Here is a 22,574-nt window from a genome sequence, read left to right as displayed (position 1 = left end):
TGAGAACTGCAGCAAATTGAAGGGAGCTCATTTTTAAAAACGAGAACCTTCAGCCAAAGAAAATTTTCAAATGAACAGCTTCACAGACTGCTTAAAAAATGAAAGAAAGAAACTCCGGTTTTTGGGGGGGATGACACAGGACGCGGAATTCGGCTCCCTAGCAAAATCAGAGAGTCCCTTTTGGTCAAGTAATGTGTACATTTTTTAAAAAGAGCCTAGAAGCAGAAATTCAGTCCTGTCTGTCTAATGTGTGATGCAGAGATATTGTTTGGTTTACTGAAGTTGAGGTTTCTGTCTATTCTGCAGTCTCTGATCAGTGCAAACGCTGAAGCCGATGCTTACCTAAATTTGTCTAAAGTGACAGAACAAGATGAAGGCGAATATCTATGTAGAGCCAACAATTTCGTAGGCAGAGCCGAAAAATCATTTTGGCTCCACATTGACAAATCAAAACCAGGTAAACCCTCGACTCTGTCCCAAAGGCTTAGCAACTGCAAGAATGAGCTGTAACGCTTGAAGATGCTAGTCGTTTTAAAAATTAATATTTTGTATTCTTTCCTGTGTATGTCATGTTGTTACTACTTATATATTAAGATAATAAAATGCTTTTTTAAAAACAAATCAGTTGCAAAGGAAAAATTCCCACATTGATGACTGTCTTTATCTTTATCGCTTCGAGTTGCATGTTAACGACCTGAACTCTCATAACCTTATTATAATTTATAGATAGGCTTTACCGATTTCATTGTTCGTTGAACTCTAAAAATCTCCTGCACATCAAATTCAGGTATCAGGGAGGAAGAGAAAACTTCCCTGCAGTTAAAACAATGTACAGGCCAGTAACTGAAAGATCTCTGACGGAAACTGAGAAAGAGGCAGACAATTCCTTCTCCAGCTTACATCAGGAATCTTTCAGTAATTTGGCATGTAAGTGTGATGAAAATCACCAGAAGTGGGGAACGAGTTACAAGTCGCTAGTTTCAAATTTGATGTTTGGGTGGGTTGGGGGAAAATCCTGATCAATTTTACATTTTTAAAAGTTAAGCTCTCTTTCTCCCATGCTTAACTCATTACTCACATGAACTGCATTTTATCCTTGCTCCTTGCCCTTACTTACTCTCTTTCCCTGTCTCCCTGCCCAGCCATACTAACCAAAAGACAGTCATATATATGTGGAGGAAATTTTTTCATTCTTACGCTTTTGCTTGCATGCATTATTAGTGGGACAGAGTAAGAGCCTGGTGAAGGGAACTCCTTGCTTTTTAAACAACTGGTTGTGGTAGGGCATGAGGACAAGCTACTGGCCTCTCAAATATTGTAATCTGCTTTTGAAATTTGCCTGAGCATCCGTGTTGCCTTCTCTGGGATTTTGGCTTTGGAATCCTGTGGGTTTCCCTCTCCCCCCTTCCTTCTTTATCTTGTGTATTTTTTTTTCTCCCTCCGTAGACAGCAGGTGTTAACAAAACAGATAAGGAGCTAGAAATTCTGTACTTACGCAATGTTACTTTTGAGGACGCTGGGGCATATACTTGTCTTGCTGGGAATTCTATTGGGTTCACACACCATACTGCTTGGCTGACGGTATTACCAGGTACTTCGGCTCTGTCACTTTTTCCCTTTCCTTTCTTAAGGGCCTCGGCGCCCACTTCCGAAATGCCAAATTCTTGAGTGGTAGATGAGTGTTACTCTCATAGTCAGCTTGCGTTGAAGCACACTTCACCTTTTCTGCAATATGTAATTTGTTAACCAAGCTGGCAGTCAATGCTTCGATTTCTCACTCCAGAATGAAGTTGCATCTAAGTGGGCAGGTGCAATGCTCATGGCTCAGTCTCAAAATGGCCGCCATCTATTGAGATGTGATGCACAATTTTACCTCCATAGTACCACCAGTTTGTTTCAGACTATGTGCCGCTCAAGCATTTGACATTTCTGTATCTTGACTTTATGAATCGGGTGGCTTTTAATATCGTTGAATCTAATTAAAAGTGCTTCTTTGGCTAGATTGGGTCCGTATTTAGTTTTGGAGAACACCAAAGCCTCCTATGTCATAAATCCTACACAGTACGGCCTATAGCATTGACAGCTAATTTCCCATAATGTTCTTGGTGGAGGCTAACTGTTGCTGAACAAAATCTCTCATGCTTCCACTCCACAATCACCAGTCTTTCTAATACCTATAGGCTTCTGTTGGGTGGGAATGTTGAAGCTCTGTTACGAATGAAGGCCACATCATGACAACAATTGAGAACATGTGCTCTGTAAATTCATTTTCATTAAATACCTTTATCTGTGCTAGCTCCATAGAGTTTATTGGGTACCATTTTCCCCGCCTGGAGCAGTATATGATTTCTCCAGTAGAGATTCGGCAGGCACAAACAGATCTTTTGAAGACCTTTCCATGTAGATAGGCCTGTGTAACTCTACATTATTATTTTTAATCAACCAGTCATTTCAATTTTTTTTTTTTACTATTTTCATGGTGTTTTAAGTTATATTGATGTACACCGCCGTATTGTATTGTACGAACTGGCGTTGTATGAATACTTTTATTAGTAAATAATGCTTTGTGTCTCTTACCTTGAAAAGCATTTTCTACAAAAACCTATCAGAAACTTTTTATAGACAATTTTATTAAATTCTGGTGGTGATGATTACCTCAGAATAGGGCTCAGTATTCTACCCATTTTATTACTGAGTAATGAAACAGGATCCATGACAGCATTCCCCCAACCTGGTTTCCTCCAGATGTTTGGGACTACATTTCCCATCAGCCCCTGGCAGCACAGCCACTCATTAACTCAGTCCCATATGTGGCAGAACAGTAGAGTGCTTTTCAATGTCCCAGGACACAATCCTTTATTTTTGCTTAAACAGACTTGGATAGTCCAATGATCTGGAGCATATGGGAGTTTTAAGTGTATCAGTAATATAAGTTTTGTTTGTGTGTTAAAAGAGAGGGAGTTGTGGAGAAGGTAGATGCATTTCAATGTGCACTCTGCATATAACAGGCTGAGTTACATATCTTACGGGCCACGTACAAAAACCAGGTATTCCATGGGGTATACTTTCATTAACAAACGGTGTCAAACAAAGAGCAAGACAAAATGAAAATTGTATTACACAATCAGCCTATGCTTGGTGTTTAAGTCCTAGAAACTCTATAGATTTCCAAGCAAGACTGAAGAAACCGGAGTTTGTTTGAAAAAACAGCCAACCAGCCAACTTTAAGCCCTTCTGTTTTACTTATGTATTGTTGCAACTGAACCATATACTAATGCACGACTTACAGTGCCTTTAGGAAACCCAAACTATCCAAGATTCTTCAGGCATACAATATGGATAACTAAAAATACATATTTTAGGGAAATAATGCATGTAAAACACATTTTCCCCCATGATTATTTTTTTTAATCTAGGGGGGGACAGAACAAATTGCTGCAAAACTGACACAGAAATTAAATTGGTTGATCTGTTCACCCCTCTTAACAACATGACAAACCTTTGTGGCACTTAGATTCAGAACATTACTTTAACCACATAAACATATTTGATTTTGCCACACTTACCTAGTTCCGCTCAATTGTTTTGTGGCAACTGATTGGAATAATAATAATAATGATAATGATGATAATAATAATAATAATAATAATAATTATTATTATTATTATTATTATTATTATTATTATTATTATTTATATCCCACCCTCCCCAGCTGAAGCCGGGCTCAGAGCGGCTAACAACAGTAAAATGATAAAACATTCTAAAATCATTTCATTATAAAATTAATTCCAATCAAATTAATGGCAACCATTGGGCTAGAAGTTCTGTGAGGATTGCCAAAGGAGGGAGTCAGGCTGTGCCCTGGCCAAAGGCCTAGTGGAACATCTCTGTCTTGCAGGCCCTGCGGAAAGATGTCAAGTCCCGCAGAGCCCTAGTCTCTTGTGACAGAGCGTTCCACCAGATCGGAGCCACAGCCGAAAAAGCCCTGGCTCTGGTTGAGGCCAGCCTAACTTCTCTGTGGGCTGGGATCTCCAAGATGTTTTTATTTGAAGACTGTAAGGTCCTCCGTGGGGCATACCAGGAGAGGCGGTCCCGTAGGTACGAGGGTCCTAGGCCATATAGGGCTTTGAAGGACAACTCTTTATCTTTGGGATGTCACAGGCATTCTGTAGAATATTAGGTGTTTGCACGTGGCCTCTAAGATACCAACTGTACCACACAAGGCGTTGTGCTGGAGAACATACACTTTGCTGGGTGTTTGGGGTGTGTGGTCCAGATTTGCTAGGTATTGTCTGAATTGAATTGCCTGTCTCCCATTCAGATTCCTAACTTATCTCTATTACTCTGCAGCGGAAAAGCGAGTTGCCGTGGACGATTCCAGTTCCCTTTATGCAGGCATCCTCAGCTATGGGACTGGCTTTGTTCTTTTCATCTTGGTGGCCGTGGTGGTGGTTATCTATAGAATTAAAAGGCCCTCCAAAAAACCGATTAGCACCACTACTGTTCAGAAAGTCTCCAAGTTCCCACTCAAGAGACAGGTAACAGAAAGTAGATACAAGGTTCCTATTCCTTCCTTATATCTTTCCTTCCCCTTTGCAATCTTCTGTCTAGATCAGAAATTGCCCTGGTGATTTATGTCTCTGGAAGCTCTAAGTGAGGTCTTTGAACGCTGTTAGCAGGAAATGGTTTTCTCCACCTATTTTATCTTTGTTTTCATGATTTAAAAACAAAACAAGTGTGTAAAATATGGCCTGAAAATCTGATGATGATTTAAAATGTTCTGGTTTATAGATCCTGGTTTTCTTTATCTGGTTCTGCTAAGCTCTGACATTTATATAGTGTGTTAAACAGACCTGCTGGCTGAGAAAAAGGCGTAGACCTTTCATGTTGGCATAGTTCTGTGCTAGCAAGAGAAGACACAACATGATTCTGCCCCAGTGATGTAATTTGAATACAGTATTAGGCCTCTTTCTGGTGGGTCCTGTTGTGCATATGAAGTCTTGACCTCCACATTGTGTAGTAGCAGAACTGGAGGCACAGGGAAGTCAAGTACCAGTGGTGCAGGGCTCACCTGGTGTGGGAGATGGCAGAACTTGAAGGGGGCAATTTTCCATTTGCTAGACATTTGTTTCTCCTTTGTTCGAGCTTCAATCATTGCTACATTAGCTGAGTCAAAAGTGGTGACTTCTCTAACAATGAAGTCTTGGGAAAGTGTGGAGTCTCACTCTTGGGCTTTGTGTTTTTCCTATACACTGGAAATGTTTTCTCAGGTGGGGAGATCTTTGATGGAAAGCAATAGAATCTCCATTGGCAGAGGTAGATGGCTTGAGGAGCAGATATAATAATAATAATAATATATTTGTATAATAATAATATATTTGTATAGTATAATAATAATAATTTATTTGTACCCCGCCCATCTGGCTGGGTTTCCCCAGCCACTCTGGGCGGCTTCCATAGAAACCAAAAATACACTAAAATATCACACATTAAAAACTTCCCTGAACAGGGCTGCCTTAAGATGTCTTCTGAATGTCAGGTAGTTGTTTATCGCCTTGACATCTGGTGGGAGGGTGTTCCACAGAGCGGGCGCCACTACCGAGAAGGCCCTCTGCCTGGTTCCCTGTAGCTTTGCTTCTCACAATGAGGGAACCGCCAGAAGGCCCTCGGCGCTGGACCTCAGCATCCAGGCAGAACGATGGGAGTGGAGACGCTCCTTCAGGTATACTGGGTCGAGGCCATTTAGGGCTTTAAAGGTCAACACCAGCACTTTGAATTGTGCTCGGAAACTTACTGGGAGCCAATGTAGGTCTTTCAAGACCGGTGTTATGTGGTCTCGGCGGCCGCCCCCAGTCACCAGTCTAGCTGCCGCATTCTGGATTAGTTGTAGTTTCTGAGTCACCTTCAAAGGTAGCCCCACGTAGAGCGCATTGCAGTAGTCCAAGCGGGAGATAACTAGAGCATGCACCACTCTGGTGAGACAGTTCGCGGGCAGGTGGGGTCTCAGCCTGCGTACCAGGTGGAGTTGGTAGACAGCTGCCCTGGATACAGAATTGACCTGTGCCTCCATGGACAGCTGTGAGTCCAAAATGACTCCCAGGCTGCGCACCTGGTCCTTCAGGGGCACAGTTACCCTATTCAGGACCAGGGAGTCCTCCACACCAGCCCGCCCCCTGTCCCCCAAAAACAGTACTTCTGTCTTGTCAGGATTCAACTTCAATCCATTAGCCGCCATCCATCCTCCAAAGTATGAGCTTGACATTTGCATATTAAGAGAGGAAGAACCGTGTGTCCATATTGCAGATTATTGAATGAAGCAAAGACTCTTCAGCTAATGCCCTTTTGCTATTCTCTTTCTATGACCTTATATGCTTGCTAATAGAAGCTGTTGGCAATAACACCTCATTTGCTGTATTCAAGCAGGTATCTTTGGAGTCCAACTCCTCCATGAATTCTAATACTCCTCTAGTCAGGATCACCCGCCTTTCCTCCAGTGATGGACCAATGCTGGCAAACGTCTCAGAGCTTGAGCTGCCTGCTGACCCAAAGTGGGAACTGGCAAGATCTCGGTGAGTAAAATGTACTTTTGAGCTGGTTGACTCTTACTTAGGTCTTTAATATACCACCTTTCATAACAGCATCCCGAGTTACATGCTGACGTCTTTGCTTGTGTGTTTTGCTTCAGCCTGACTCTAGGAAAGCCATTGGGCGAAGGCTGCTTTGGTCAAGTAGTAATGGCAGAAGCAATGGGGATCGATAAAGAGAAACCAAACAAGCCTATCACTGTCGCTGTCAAGATGCTGAAAGGTACTGAGAACAGAGAACGGCAAGAACTAGACTCCCACGTGCCTCTGCTCTCCATATTTTTCCTGATTTTCAGCCCTCCCCTGGGTTCCTCTGCATTGGTTTCTCCCAGGTTTCCCGCCCATAGCTGTCAACCGTCCCTTATTTGGTGGGAAACACCCTTATCCCAGCACTGAGTCCTGCTGCTGTCCCTTATTGATGATGTCCCTTAAATTTCCCGGGTTTCAAAGGAAGCAGCTCCTCTCCCTCCCTCCCTGCCAGCCAGGGAGGAGGGAAGCTCCAACTGTGTTGCTTGGCTGCGTTGCTCACCCAATGAGGAGAACGACTGGGGGGTGGAGCTTGCATGCCTTGTGCCTGGCCGCGTTGCCTGGGGACTCGCCTTTGCTCAGCGCTTCCCAGCGGAGAGGTGACGGTGGTTTTCCTTGCTGCATCCCCTTTGCCGGGAACCACCGCTTGAGGCTTCGTTTGGCTGCTGGCTGGACTTTCTGCCTTTGGCTAAGAGGGGCTTAGAAGTTGAACGTACCTGTGCTTGGAAAATCCCTTATTTTGGCTGCTGATCCCTTATTTTCGAGGCTGCTGGTCCCTTATTTTCAAATCTGTAAGTTGACAGCTATGTTTCCCGCCTTCTGTGTCATCTCTCAGCCTTCCAGGGCCCTGCTTAGCTTGTCCACCCCCTTCCCAAGCTACACCCTCTAGTTCTTCTGCGACGCTTCCTCTAGTTTCACCTCACAAGTGGTCTTAAAAGAAAAGAAGCCCCAATGGCTGCTTCTTGCCCCATTTGTCTATGTCTGTATTTATTTTCAAGCTGCTGAAAGGAAGGAAAGAAGAGAGGAAATAGTAAGCAGTCTATGCATAGCTGTCAACTTACAGATTTGAAAATAAGGGACCAGCAGCTTCGAAAATAAGGGATCAGCGGCCAAAATAAGGGATTTTGGCTTAGCTTATACAGAAATCCGCTACTTGTGGAGCCATGCTGCTTTTGCTGTGACGGACGTGTGTTTTGCAGGGGGTTGGACTAGATGATCCTAAGGGTCTACAACTCCGACCAAAGAAGAGTGGCAGACAAAACTGATGAATGACGTCCAGATGGCAAAGCTGACAGGCAGAATTAGAAACCAGGACCTCTTTAATAAAGAATGGAGAAAGTTTATAATTTATTTGGAAAGCTGTTGTAAGAGTTACATACATTGGTAGGATTGACAGAAAACTTGTAGTAGAAATTTGAACTATGGATGGACAAATGATTGATAAAAATAGAGTTATGAAAGGGATGCAGAGGGGGAAATCCCTACATTAAGATGCTGCACTGGTTGGAGGGGATGCTAAGCAGCACGACGTGGTGGAAGTCTCGCAAGAGAGGGGCTGCCTGCCCGCCCGCCGCCACCCGTCTCCTCATGACGCGCCCCTGAGGGGGAAAAGGGAGAGACGGAGACATGGCAGCTCGTGCGCACGCTCTCTCGCGCGGCAGACGACCCCGACCCGCTGCTTCCCTCCCAAGCCAGGCGAGCATGAAACCCGGGAAATTTAAGGGACATCATCAATAAAGGACAGCAGCAGGACACGGTGCTGGGATAAGGGAGTTTCCCGCCAAATAAGGGACGGTTGACAGCTATGAGTGTATGGGGTGCAGGAATAATTTAATTCAGATTAGTGGCTCTCCTCACCCTTCAACCAGAAGTCTTATATTAACAATATTAATATTATTTCTGTTGTGACAGTTTTGAAACGTTGTCAATGTTTAAGCAGAAGAGCAGCTCTACATGGCTGTGTTCATACAGCTCCTAATCCTTCTTAAGCACGTCACTGAAAAGTGAGGTTCCCTCACCACTTTTCTCCAGAACTCCCATCTTTGTAAATGAAGCGATATACGTTTTATATAAAATCATATACATTTGGCATAATAATAATAATTTTATTTAACTATTGGAAGGCCTTACCAGGCACCTGAGCCCACTGTATGGTGTAATCCAGAGTTCCCCAAACTTGGGACTCCATCTGTTTTTGAACTACAATCCCCATCATCCCTAGCTGGCAGGAGCAGGTCTGGAAGCATCCTTTATTGCACCAAGTTGGTGTACCTGGCTTGGATGAGAGGCACCTCATGGGGACAAAGGTTACTGATCATATCATAGGCCAGTTCCGGTGCAAAGCAGCAAACGAAGAACTTGGGGTGTTCTTGAAGTACCGTATTTTTCGCTCTATAGGATGCACCAGATGATAAGACACACCTAGTTTGGGGGGGAGGAAAACAAGAAAAAAAATATTTTGAATCCCAGAAGCCAGAACAGCAAGAGGGATCTGGCTTCTGGGATACCGTGTGGCTGTTCTGGCTTCTGGGATAACCGCGCCAAGCCTCTTCAGGGCAGCGGGATGAAGGCTTCCCCTGCCCAAAGAGGCAGAAGCCAGGGCAGGCACGTGGCTGAAGGGGCGCTGCGCAGTTCTCCCTCTCTGCGCAGCGCCATTCACTCCATAAGATGCACTCACATTTCCCCTTACTTTATAGGAGGAAAAAGGTGCGTCCTATGGAGCGAAAAATACGGTATATGCGCCAAAGTATGAGTAGACATGGGCTGTATGGCAATGAGTGAATTCCATCCATGGCACATAATAAAACACTGTTTTTCCTGATTGCTTCTTTTCCCTTTCCTGTATAGATGATGCCACGGACAAAGATCTTTCTGACTTAGTCTCAGAAATGGAAATGATGAAGATGATTGGGAAGCACAAGAACATCATTAATCTCTTGGGGGCCTGCACACAGGATGGTATGTTCCCAGAGCTCATGGTTGTGGCGGTTGATGAAGGTGGTCATGTTATACATACTGTTGCCTGGTCTGTTTTCAGTGTTTACAATTTGCATGCATCTATAGCTCTCCCATGGGACGCGGGTGGCGCTGTGGGTTAAACCATAGAGGCAGGACTTGCCGATCAGAAGGTCGGCGGTTCAAATCCCCACGACGGGGTGAGCTCCCGTTGCTCGGTCCCTGCTCCTGCCAACCTAGCAGTTCGAAAGCACGCCAAAGTGCAAGTAGATAAATAGGTACCGCTCTGGCGGGAAGGTAAACGGCATTTCCGTGCGCTGCTCTGCTTCGCCAGAAGCGGCTTAGTCATGCTGGCCACATGACCCGGAAGCTGTACGCCGGCTCCCTCGGCCAATAAAGCGAGATGAGCGCTGCAACCCCAGAGTCGGCCACGACTGGACCTAATGGTCAGGGGTCCCTTTACCTTTACCTTTACCTTATAGCTCTCCCTCATGCCTCTTTGCTGCAATCTCTGTGAGAAGCCGAAAGTCTTTCGTTCTGGAAGAGGCGTGCCAGATTACCACAGTCTAAATGGGCTTCTGTTTAGTGGCTTAAATGAGTTTCATGGATGCTTTGAGTCCTCTGCTATAGACCAGGAGCAGGGGGCTTTTTCTGGCTGGCAGGCCAGCTTGTTACCTCCCCATCCCTTGGTGCACTAAATTTGGCAGGTGAGCAGGACCTATAAAACTATACAGAGCTGCTGGCATATTTGAAAGGCCCCCAGAGCTTCCGACCACCTCGACACTGTCATCCTCTACTTTGGCACTGTTGTTGCTGGGTTTTGTGTGTGTTTGTTTCCTCTGATGCTGGTGGAGCACTCTTCTTCTGAAGAAGTGCCTGCCTTCTAGACTCAGAGGGGAAGCAACAAGCCTGGAAACATACAGAAATATCTTCTTGCCACTCATCAGAACGGTAGCTTGTCAGTAGGAAAAAGTTCATTTTGGATAGAAATATATTGTTTTTACTCCAGGTCCTCTCTATGTGCTGGTGGAATATGCATCAAAGGGGAACTTGCGAGAATACCTTAGAGCCCGCCGGCCACCTGGCATGGATTACTCTTTCGATACCTGCAAGCTGCCTGAGGAACAGTTAACATTTAAAGACTTAGTCTCCTGCGCCTACCAGGTGGCACGAGGGATGGAGTACCTGGCATCTCAGAAAGTAAGTAGCATGCAGCTTTATAAGAAACTAGGGGTTGTCCCCCGGTTTGCCAACTCCACCCAGCCCTCCATCTCCCTAGACCTTGCTGGAGGAAAAAATCCCAAGACAAATTCCTTAGACCAGGTGCAAGGAATAATAATAATAATAATAATAATAATAATAATAATAATAATAATTTATTATTTATTCCCCCAGCTACTCTGGACGGCTTCCAACAAAATATTAAAATACAATAGTCCGTCAAACGTTAAAAGCCTCCCTAAACAGGGCTGCCTTCAGATGTCTTCTAAAAGACTGGTATTTGTTTTTCTCTTTGACATCTGGTGGGAGGGTGTTCCACAGGGCGGGTGCCCCACTACTGAGAAGGCCCTCTGCCTGGTTCCCTGTATCTTGGCTTCTCGCAGCAAGGGAACTGCCAGAAGGCCCTCGGCACTGGACCTCAGTGTCCGGGCAGAATGATGGGGGTGGAGACGCTCCTTCAGGTATACTGGACCAAAGTCGTTTAGGGCTTTAAAGGTCACCACCAACACTTTGAATTGTGCTTGGAAATGTACTGGGAGCCAATGTACATCTTTCAAGACCAGTGTTATGTGGTCTCGGTGACTGCTCCCAGTCACCAGCCTAGCTGCCGCATTCTGGATTAGTTGTAGTTTCCCGGTCACCTTCAAAGGTAGCCCCACATAGAGCACATTGCAGTAGTCCAAGCGAGAGATAACTAGAGCATGCACCACTCTGGCGAGACAGTCCGTGGGCAGGTGGGGTCTCAGCCTGCATACCAGATGGAGCTGATAAACAGCTGCCCTGAACACAGAATTGACCTGCACCTCCATGGACAGCTGCAAGGGGCACAGTTACCCCATTCAGGACCACGGCGTCCTCCACTCCTGCCCGCCTCCTGTCCCCCCAAAACAGTACTTCTGTCTTGTCAGGATTCAACCTCAATCTGTTAGCCGCCATCCATCCTCCAACCACCTCCAGACACTCACACAGGACCTTCACCGCCTTCACTTTTTCTGATTTGAAAGAGAGGTAGAGCTGGGTATCATCCGCATACTGATGGACACCCAGCCCAAACCCCCTGATGATCTCTCCCAGCGGCTGCATGTAGATGTTGAAAAGCATGGGGGAGAGGGCAGAACCCTGAGGCACCCGCAAGTGAGAGCCATGGGGTCTGAACACTCATACCCCCCACCACCACTTTCTGAACACGGCCCAGGAACCCTTTTGACTCTCTCCTCATAGGTCAACATTAACAGATGGGTGGGTGGGGCAATCCCATAGCTGTCAACCGTCCCTTATTTGGCAGGAAAGTCCCTTATCCCAGCGCCGTTTCCCGCTGCTGTCCCTTTTTGATGATGTCCCTTAAATTTCCCGGGTTTCAAAGGAAACAGCTCCTCTCCCTCCCTCCCTGCCGGCCAGGGAGGAGGGAGGCTCCAACTGTGTTGCTTGGCTGCATTGCTCACCCAATAAGGAGTCTAAGAATGACTGGGGGGTGGAGCTTGCATGCCTTGTGCCGATCAAATCGGCCGCGTTGCCTGGAGTCTCGCCTTTGCTCAGCGCTTCCCAGCAGAGTGGTGACGGTGGTTTTCCTTGCTGCATCCCCTTTGCCGGGTTGCTGCGCTGTGGGAACCACCGCTTGAGGCTTCGTTTGGCTGCTGGCTGGGCTTTCTGCCTTTGGCTCGGAGGGGCTCAGAAGTTGAACCTACCTGTGCTTGGAAACTCCCGTATTTTAGCTGCTGATCCCTTATTTTCGAGGTTGCTGGTCCCTTATTTTCAAATCTGTAAGTTGACAGCTAAGGACAATCCACATGTCAGTAATGTGGTGTTATTGTGACCTCACAAGATTGGTGGGTTGCCCTGCCCACCTATCTAAATCCCAGCATCAGAGGTTGAAAGGGGGAGTGCAGGAAGACTTTGCAAAGCCCACCCCTTGCTGATACTTGCAACCTTTTGCGATTCCCCTCAACTCCTCCTTCACCCTCTCAAGGTTGAAGGTGCAAAAGAAAAGAGCAAGGAAGATCAGCAGCCTCAGCTACCAACCTCCTGTCAACAAACAGGTTGCTACAAAGCAGTTCATTCTGCACAAAGGATTAAATGGCACCCCGCTGCCTTGAACTTAGAATTTAGATGATGCAGCGGCTCATAAACAATACATGGTCGTTATTTCATTTTGTAAACATCTTAATCAATTCACGTTTCTTGGGTCCCCCCCCCCATTCTTTTTCAGTGTATCCATAGGGACTTGGCAGCTAGAAATGTTTTGGTCACAGAAGACAATGTGATGAAGATAGCTGACTTTGGCCTTGCTAGAGATGTCCACAACATTGATTATTACAAGAAGACAACCAATGTGAGTGAAAAGCTCTCAGACATGAAGCTATTCTGGCTACTTAAAGAGCTGGACATCTTGTGGGCATTAAATAGCTTTGCCTTGCATTCTCTTTTAGCGATTCAAGTTAAAGTGAGGCCCTGGGTTTTACTTGAATGTTCACTGTTTTCTGTTTTGTAAGTCAGTAACTCAGTTGGCTTCTGAGAGAGAGATTAATACAACTTATTACACACATTCTGCACACCTTTCAGTTTCAAGTCCACATACAAAACCCAATCTAATTTTGTTCAGTGTTTTGAACAGGATAGGCTAGAAATAACACATTTATTCTTAAACTAACATTAAACTAACATTAAAAACTATCCCAACTTTCAGAAAAACATTTCTAACAAAAGCTGAGAATTAATATATATATATACTACAAACAGAAAAGGGATCTAACAAAGGAATTATTCAAAAGTCAAACTTCTTCAGCCATGTGATTTATTCATTTTAACTGAGAAATATTCGCAGTCTCGGCTGCATCTGGCAATAGGTATAGCTGTACTGGGCAAATACTCAGTGCTTTTTTTCTGGGCGTACTCAAGGTTGCGCTCACAGTTGTGAAGAATATTCCTACACTATGAATGGTCCGTGTCACCATTAAGAAAAAGAGGTAGGAATAGGTCAATATATATGTGGACTGTCCCTGGACCAAGTGACTTTCCTTCAAGTTCTCCAAGTTCTTAACCTAGCTCAAGGTAGTCATCTGAAATAGCCGGACATTTAACTGAGAATCTATCACAGCCAGCCCATCATTTGAAAAATAAGACTTTAGAGTCGTCTTACCACCAAAATGGCAACTAGGCATTCTGTTTTGGAGACTGTAACCTTGGTTTAAGGAGCCATTTGTGCCTAGCTTATACCGTATTTTTCGCCCTATAGGGCGCACCGGCCCATAGGGCGCACCTAGTTTTTTTGGGGGGAAATAAAAGGGAAAAAATTATTTTCCCCCCAGGCGCAGGGCTGGGGTGGGGGAAGCCCGAGCTTCCCCCGACCCCAGCCCCCAGAACAGGCTGCTCTCCGCAAGCCATGGGAGGGCTCCTGCGGCTTGCGCAGAGCTACCCGAAGCCCGGGCGTGACTGCTCAGCACGCCCAGGCTTCGGGATAGAGGCAGCTCTGCGCAAGCCGTGGGAGCCCGGCAGGAACTCCTGCGGGCTCCCAAGGCTTGCGGATAGCTTCCTGAAGCTTGGAGAGCGAGAGGGGTCGGTGCGCACCGACCCCTCTCGCTCTCCAGGCTTCAGAGAAAGCCTGCATTCGCCCCATAGGACACACACACATTTCCCCTTCATTTTTGGAGGGGGAAAAGTGCGTCCTATAGAGTGAAAATACGGTATATGTGCGTTCCTAACTTCACTGTACTCAAATATAGTCGTATCTTGGAAGCTGAACGCCTTGGCTCCTGAACAAATCGGTTCCCGAACAATCGAAACCCGGAAGAGTGTTCCAGTTTTTGAATGATTTTCGGAAGCTGAATGTCCGGTGCAGCTTCCGATTGGCTGCAGGACGTTCCTGCAGCCAATCGGAAGCCGCATTTTGGTTTTCGAAGGGTTCCGGGAGTCGAACGGACTCCCGGAACGCATTCTGTTTGAAAACCAAGGTACCACTGCACCATCTCATACTGCGTTGTGTTTGTGGCTGCGAAGCCTTTGCCTCCACACTGCCTGTGTCAGGGAGGAGGGAAAGAGTGTGGTCGGAGGGTTAGGAGAGAAGGGCGGCAGAGACAGCATAGTGGCTAAAGCCTTCTCCCATGACCCCTTGAGGTGAGGTGAGGGATGTCGTATGACTTCAGGGCACTAAACACCTTGCACTGAAGGATGCAATTAGTATGAAGAGAAAGTAATTGTGGGCTGTGGGGGTCAAATAGCTTGATCAGTTCACCCATGTTCATTATTTGTTTGGCCTGGTCACTAAGGAAAATGTTTCAGACTGGATTATAGTTGAATGTTCAGTTGGTGCCAGAATGGCTGGGTGAAATTGCTGATGGATCTTTCCTTTTCATCTCCCTAAATTACAGGGTCGACTGCCTGTGAAATGGATGGCTCCAGAAGCATTGTTTGACCGTGTGTATACGCACCAGAGTGATGTGTAAGCATTGCCCCTGATTTTAAACAGCGAAAGCAAAAACAAGCGAAACACATAAGTCATGGGAACAATTGTAATGCCAAGCTGAGACGGGATTTTGTCAATATGTGCATGAATAATTTTGAATTCACCGATGTAGTGGAAAACTTAACAAAGAGTAATAGACAGGCTGTCAGCTACCTGATTAAATGCTCATCTTAATTTCAGACTAGGTGTCTGGGATTTCTATTGAGCTGCATCAACAGAGATCTGCAAGTGCCTAGTAAAAAAAAAAAATGGCTCAGGCAATTAGTCATTCTATTGATGACTTGTTAGCTGTGCATGGCTGCCCAGAAACAAAAAAGAAGCCCCCCCGCGCTTCAGCTCCTTTCCCAAAAGTCTCATTGAATTCTAAAACCTTTGGTTCCCAGATGGTCCTTCGGAGTGCTGCTATGGGAGATCTTCACTTTGGGTGGGTCCCCCTATCCAGGAATTCCAGTTGAGGAACTCTTCAAACTCCTGAAGGAAGGCCATCGCATGGATAAGCCAGCAAACTGCACCCACGATTTGTAAGTTGTCAGTCTGGAAACAACTTCCATTTTTGTAAGACATGTTTCTGAGTCTGAGGAGAAGGGGTTGTCTTTAATTCAACTGCTTCAGTCCCACATTCTCTCTCTTTGTGTATGTATCTCTTGGTGCCACCTCTACCTCAATCCCTGCTATGAAGGGTCTTCTTCCTGCTTTCATGTGCACACACACACACATTAAAGGTTTCTTGATGTTTTGATAGCCACGTAAGGCTACTGCCGTGCCATGATTGAGAGTTGGGCTAGACTCAAAAGTAGGGTGAAGTCAACCAACCAGCCATAGAAACTGCAGCTGATACCTTCAATAAAATACTATAAGGCAGACTTACTTGCAACTGCAGTTTCTATAGTTGGCTGGTTGTCTTGACTCCATTTTGAGTCCAGCCCAACTCTCAGTCATGGCATAGTGAGCCACACAAACCTATTTTCCACCAGGCTTAGTTGGATTTTGAATGCACATGGAATGATTGTGAGCCGTGAGAACAAACCAAAGCACACAATAGAAATGAAAAAAGTGGGGAGGGAGGAGGAAAGAAAACATTGGTGCAGCTACTCCTTCTCCAATCAGTGGAAGGGGCCAGGCTGGTCTCCTTCCTGACAGGACGATCTTCCCAGGGGAATGGCTCTCTCAGGGGCTCTTGGACTCTGGCCACGGTGTTCCTCCCTTCAGCTTCACAGTGATGAGTAGCAATGAGTGATTGAAACTCTTTTATTTCCTTTCATTTTAAGCCGACCGCTCTTTGGTGAATCATTAGAAAGTCTGGCCGTGTGTGTGCACATGCATGCATAAAAACAAGGAACCGTTCCAGTCGTTTTGTCCGTTTTATATCTCTCGCTGCTGTTTCGTAGGATAGCGTTTGGCTCAAGCTTCGGTTTCACGGCCTTCCATTTCTTTTTGAGTGTAAGATTTTGGAATCCCGGCGAATGCCCATGTCCTTCCTAAACATTTGCCCTATATTCTCCCTTTCCCCAGGTACATGATTATGAGGGAATGTTGGCATGCTGTACCTTCCCAGCGGCCAACCTTTAAGCAGCTAGTTGAAGACCTGGACAGAGTCCTGATCGTGACCTCAACTGATGTGAGTATTGCCTTACTTTCTGGCACGCTGGGGCTAATTTGCACCTGCCTCTCAAAGTTTAGATGCTTTATTCAAACATACATGAGTCTTAAAGAAATAAAACCTGGATGTACATTTCCAAAATATAAGATAAAAAACAAATAAAATAAAACCTACATACAGCAACAGTGTTTTGGGTAGTGTAGGCTCCTATGATGTAAGTCATGGGTTCCGCCTGCTAGCCTGCTCCCTAAAATATCGCTGGTTTGCTCATTTCTATATATTGAGTGCCTATTGGCGCTGTGGGTTAAACCACTGAGCCTAGGACTTGCCGATCAGAAGGTCGGCAGTTCGAATCCCCGCAACGGGGTGAGCTCCCTTTGCTCGGTCCCTGCTCCTGCCAACCTAGCAGTTCGAAAGCACGTCAAAGTGCAAATAGATAAATAGGTACCGCTCCGGCGGGAAGGTAAACGGCGTTTCCGTGTGCTGCTCTGGTTCGCCAGAAGCGGCTTAGTCATGCTGGCCACATGACCTAGAAGCTGTACGCCGGCTCCCTCGGCCAATAAAGCGAGATGAGCGCCGCAACCCCAGAGTCGGTCATGACTGGACTTAACGGTCAGGGGTCCCTTTAGCTTTACTAGGTCCATAAATTACTATATAGCATATATTCAACACAAAAAACAGCGACAATTTGTTGTTGACAAAGGACAGCTGGACCTATAAAGGGCCCCATTACCTTCAGTAGCTTAGGGCCTCATCAAACCTAAATCCGGCCCTGCCTGCAGCAAACTCTGCTCCCTTCTGCTTTGCCCCTGCCCCATCTCGGTAAACTGCAATGGCGTGTGGCATTGTGGGAAACGAGGTCAGCAATGCAACCACTTGGAATCATAGCAGCCCTCACCACAGATCTTCATGGGCAGAGACCAGGGTATTTTGCAACCAAGATGTGGAACTCCCAGTTGTTGTTGTTTTAGTTTTTTTTTACACACATACATTTCATACAATCCTTAAAAATGTTCAAACATACCTACACTCAATCCCACAGATAATTCCTTTTCCCATCACCATCCACCACCCCTCACCCTACCTTTGTGTTAGACTTCCAATCTACTCAATTGCAATTTCTTTCCACTTCTATTACTTTCTTCCACACACCTTTAACCTAATTTCATGCTTCTATTTCTGTTACACATTGTTATCCGTCTTATTTAGTATTTCAGTATTTAAAACGGAACTTGTTTATTCTAATAGGAGTTCTGATTTTTCAATATGGTTTTGCAAGTATCCTTTAAACACCTTCCAGTCCCTGTCTATCTTCTCTTTTGAGATCCTTCCAATTTCTCCCATTGTTTTGGGTATATTGTAATGCTCCAATAATTCGGCAAGCCACGCTGTTTTTGTCGGTGTAATACCACCAGTTCTAACCTAAGGCATGAGGTATCGCTACGAAAGAGTCACCGATTCCTCCCTCTCTTATTATCCGTGCCATTGTTCTTCTTGCAGGAGTACATTGACCTGTCGGTGCCTTTTGAGCAATATTCACCTGCGGACCAGGATACCCAGAGTGCCTGCTCTTCAGGAGACGACTCTGTATTTGCACACGACCTTCTCTCCGATGAGCCCTGTCTTCCCAAACAGCAAGGAAATGGCATCATCAGGACATGATGGCAGACACCCGCAAGGAAGAGACTCGTGAATGTACGTTTTGGGGGAAGTCCGGGAGAAAAACCTGAGGGAGGATTTCATTGCTCTGCTCCATGGCGCAGAAGATTTGTCTTGCCACGAAACCGTACAAATTCCCCCCGTTTTGTTATTTGAAAAACGGAACCAGTGGCAGTACTGTTTGGTCTGAAGGAACGAATTTTGTACAGGTTAGCAGCATCCAGGCAGACAATGCCTTACCTAGAGGGTGCCGAACCCGCAGCCTCCAATCAGATTTCCACTGTGATTTTTCTGTGCCTGCAGTACCAGGGTGGGAAGTGGGATTTTTTTTCCATCTTTTAAAGAGAAAAGCATGTAAAGAATGTAGGAATTCCTTTTCAGAATGCAATCATCACATTAATCTTTTCGGTGGAGCTCAAAAGCCCCATTGCCTGCAGGGATTCATACATTTATGTAAATATCTTTGGGAATATATAGATATATATTCACCATCCGCTTTGGAGGAATTTGAAAGCCATTCTGAAGAGTTCGCCGCTCTTAAAAAGTATTAGTCCACTTAAAAAGTTGCCTTGGATTGGCCACAGTGAAGAATTAGCTGCATCTTGCACTAACGTCAGGAACAGATTAAAATAATATATGCAGACAGGAAATAACTTGACTGGAGGTGTTGCAAGGTGTAATTTAAAAAAAACGGGGGGGGTGTCACTTTTTGTGTATGAGTGCATTGTGGTTAACTTGTTCTATATTTTCCCAGCGGGTTGCTTATATATTGTAAGCAGCACTGGACCCAAATCTTGCTACGTGCTCTATTTATTTTTCTGACTTTCCAGTGTGTTTAGAAATTCTACAATGGGGCGTCAAATTTCTCGCAACGAATTCCCACAACCTTTCCCCCCAAAGGTTCCTTTCCTCTACCAGCAGATACTTGGAGAACGTAATTACGGGTACCTGTAAACAAGCTCCTTTTAACGTATCACAAAAAGTTCCTATTCGCTCGCGTTGTTTTTATGTTTGTGTGTGGAAACCATTAATGCAGCCGCTAGCCAGACGGAAAAAGAACTTCTCCAAGTCTCAAACCTTTCTATCTAGAACATACTGATTTAAGAGGGTGGTTGCTGTTTTTATCTCGCCTGCTTTCTTGTGTTTTTAAAAAATTATATTTTAACATCATGTATATTTGTAAAATTATTTATAGATATTAACATATTCTGTTCCTTGGTTTAAATTGTTTAGTGTTAATGTATACATTAATTTTTTCACAAAATCTGAGGTTTTAACTTATTGAAAGTATGGGAAGATAAATTAATCAATATTTTTCTTCTGAGTTTGTGGGGAATATTAAAAGAATGTATAGTTGTACAGTCGTATAACAAATCACTGTTAATACTAGATTTTTCTTTTCCAAAAAAACAAACAAGTTTTCCCTGGGTTGCAGTAAATATATATGCATTCTGTAATACATTAGTGTTAAATCCAAACAGATGGCAGCAGAGATTATTTTTACTTCTGTGTAAGAACCAAGAAATCTTTCATCGCTTTTACCACTGTGCATTGAGGGAGGGGGTGGGAGTGAGTGCATTTTTTATATTTTTTGAATGAAGGTGCTCTTTGTGGTGGACTTGATGACAGGTATGCAGCCAAGCTGAAAGTTGACTGCAAATGATGTGTGTGTTTGAGGGTTTTCCCCCCCTCTTACCAGTCCCATTTATATTTTCCTGCTGGAGAAATGGGGATAAAACAATATTTAAATTATAAGTAGGGAAAGTTTGATTGTAGTCTTTGAGCCTAACATATCGTTTGGAGGGGGGGGAATGGCAATAGTGCCCAGTTTTGTACATTGAAAAACTATGTGTGCTAGACGATTCTGTCAAAGCACTTTCGATAACCAGGAGACATACAAAATGGAATAAGACCAATAGAATTCTAAATGCTAGGACCTTTTAACTCTTCCCACCACAGAGAAAGATGTCTATAGTGATCCTGAGATGTTTCTCTCTTCCATCTCCAGATCGTAAATTTCACTGAAGTAACAAGATAGTCCCCATTCCAGTTTGCTACTCATTCTATAATAAGGATTTTATCAAAATAGTTAATTTATAGTGAAGTTTCAAAGAGGTTTTTTTAAAAATAAATAAATATATATATATATATATAGATTTATATAGATAACTACTTTTTGCAATAAAGAATTATTGTATTTTCCTACAGTGTATGCTAGTTTTGTACATTCCAAGAATCTGAAAAGTTGCTGTTCAATCCAGAACAATGTACAAATGTGTGCCTGAGTTCATTTAGATATTATAAATATATAAGCGTTATATATAAATATATATAATTTATTGAGTTTTTACAAAGGATGTATTGTTGTAAACTTGCCGAGTTTTTTAACATTCAGCTCTTATGCAATTTTATAGCCAGGATTTTAAAAGCTTAAACTTTTCTTTAAATCTTTTTTATGATTGCTATTATTCCTGCTGATTTCACAAGCTATACGTTTACATGATTTGATATTTTGAGGAAAAGCTTCTTTATCTTCTAGTTTCTGTATTATTATGTTTGCTTGGCAGCTGCGGCTGTTAAAAAATGTGAAACAAACCAACACCGCTTTGCCTTTGTTTGCCTGGCCTCAAAATAAAAAAGGAAAGTTGAATGTAATTTCGCCTCTCATTTCATTTCTCAGTCTCTAAAGAGTCTTTTCAAGAGCAAACCTTCACTTTCGCATAGTATTTCATGTATCCAGTGGCGTAGGAAGGTCAGGTGGTACCCGGTGGGGAAAATTTCTTGTCACCCCCTACATTGAAATTGTTAAAAGGAAAAATGAGATACTTACAATTGCAAGTGTTATTTTCTGGTTTACTGTATTTACTTAACATAGTGAGCATAAGCACTTAAAATCTTTTTTTCACGATGGGAATTTCTTATGAATGAATTTTTTTACTTAATTTCGCCATTTTGCAGACTACTGTTGATGTGGGCTACAGGCAGCTGAGGTGCTATGTCAGTACAACTGCAAAAAACAAGCACCAGTGTGGATATGCCCCCACTCTTAAAAGAGCTGACCTAGAATACAAGAGGAGCCAGTGGCGGGGGAAGGGGGGGTGCGGGCCGCCCCGAGTGTCATCATTGAGGGGGGGTAACAAAATGACAAAAATATTAGGGTTGTGTTTTGTTTTTTTTAATGGGCTCACAAAACTTTGGAGTTCAGTCAACAAACGTTACAAAACGTGGCTGGCACTGGGCCATAGCTGTCAACTTACAGATTTGAAAATAAGGGACCAGCAGCCTCGAAAATAAGGGATCAATAGCCAAAATAAGGGATTTTGGCTTGGCTTATACAGAAATCCGCCACTGATGGAGCCATGCTGCTTTGGCTGCCACTGACTGTGTTTTGCAGGGGGTTGGACTAGATGATCCTAAGGGTCTACAACTCCGACCAAAGAAGAGTGGCTGACGAAACTGATGAACGACGTCCAGATGGCAAAGCTTACAGGCAGAATTAAAAACCAGGAAGAGGACCTCTTTAATAAAGAATGGGGAAAGTTTATAATTTATTTGAAAAGCTATTGTAAAGAGTTACATACATTGGTAGGGTTGACAGAAAACTTGTAGTAAAAATTTGAAATATGGATGGACAAATGATTTATAAAAATAGAGTTATGAAAGGGATGCAGAGGGAGAAATCCCTACATTAAGATGCTGCACTGGTTGGAGGGGATGCTAAGCAGCACGTCGGGGCTGCCGTCGTCCTGGAGCAAGGACTTCCATCGGCCCTTCCCCAATCGAGAGAGAGGGGGAGAGAGAGAGAGACTCTCACCCATGCCGCCCGCGAGCCCGGCATGAGGCGGTTGTGGCACCACCACGGCCCTGAAGCGCCGCCCTTCTGCGTCCCTCCCCATCCCCTCCTCTTCCTCCTCCCTCAGGCCGCCTCCTCAGCTGCCGCTGCCGCCTCTGGCTTCCCCTGGCAGCGTGGCAGAAATCTCGCAAGAGAGGGGCTGCCTGCCCGCCTGCCGCCACCCATCTCCTCACAATGCGTCCCTGAGGGGGGAAAGGGAGAGACGGAGATGCGGCA

The 22,574-nt window shown here is 44.6% G+C and overlaps 1 protein-coding gene across 3 annotated transcripts in view; it reads left to right on the top strand.

The window, feature by feature from the left end:
• Positions 1-21,160, top strand: part of FGFR3 (fibroblast growth factor receptor 3) — a 67,054-nt gene extending 45,894 nt beyond the window's left edge. The window contains exons 8-18 of one of the 3 annotated variants that reach the window (XM_083615587.1): positions 1,447-1,591; positions 4,351-4,538; positions 6,421-6,569; positions 6,686-6,807; positions 9,459-9,569; positions 10,576-10,766; positions 12,994-13,116; positions 15,152-15,222; positions 15,630-15,767; positions 16,759-16,864; positions 18,347-21,160. In XM_083615587.1, the coding sequence (XP_083471713.1) occupies positions 1,447-1,591; positions 4,351-4,538; positions 6,421-6,569; positions 6,686-6,807; positions 9,459-9,569; positions 10,576-10,766; positions 12,994-13,116; positions 15,152-15,222; positions 15,630-15,767; positions 16,759-16,864; positions 18,347-18,508 (1,506 nt within the window). In that variant the 3' untranslated portion in view covers positions 18,509-21,160. Of the gene's footprint in view, positions 1-306; positions 458-1,446; positions 1,592-4,350; positions 4,539-6,420; positions 6,570-6,685; positions 6,808-9,458; positions 9,570-10,575; positions 10,767-12,993; positions 13,117-15,151; positions 15,223-15,629; positions 15,768-16,758; positions 16,865-18,346 lie in introns of all 3 variants that reach the window. The other 2 variants (XM_083615586.1, XM_083615585.1) reach the window with 2 other exon arrangements.
• The last annotated feature ends 1,414 nt before the right edge of the window (positions 21,161-22,574 follow it).

This window comes from Podarcis filfolensis, assembly GCF_964270895.1.
Source record: "Podarcis filfolensis genome assembly, chromosome: 5".
NCBI lineage: Eukaryota > Metazoa > Chordata > Lepidosauria > Squamata > Lacertidae > Podarcis > Podarcis filfolensis.
Note: the sequence above shows the minus strand (reverse complement) of the source record. Positions and strands in the feature narration are given on the sequence as shown.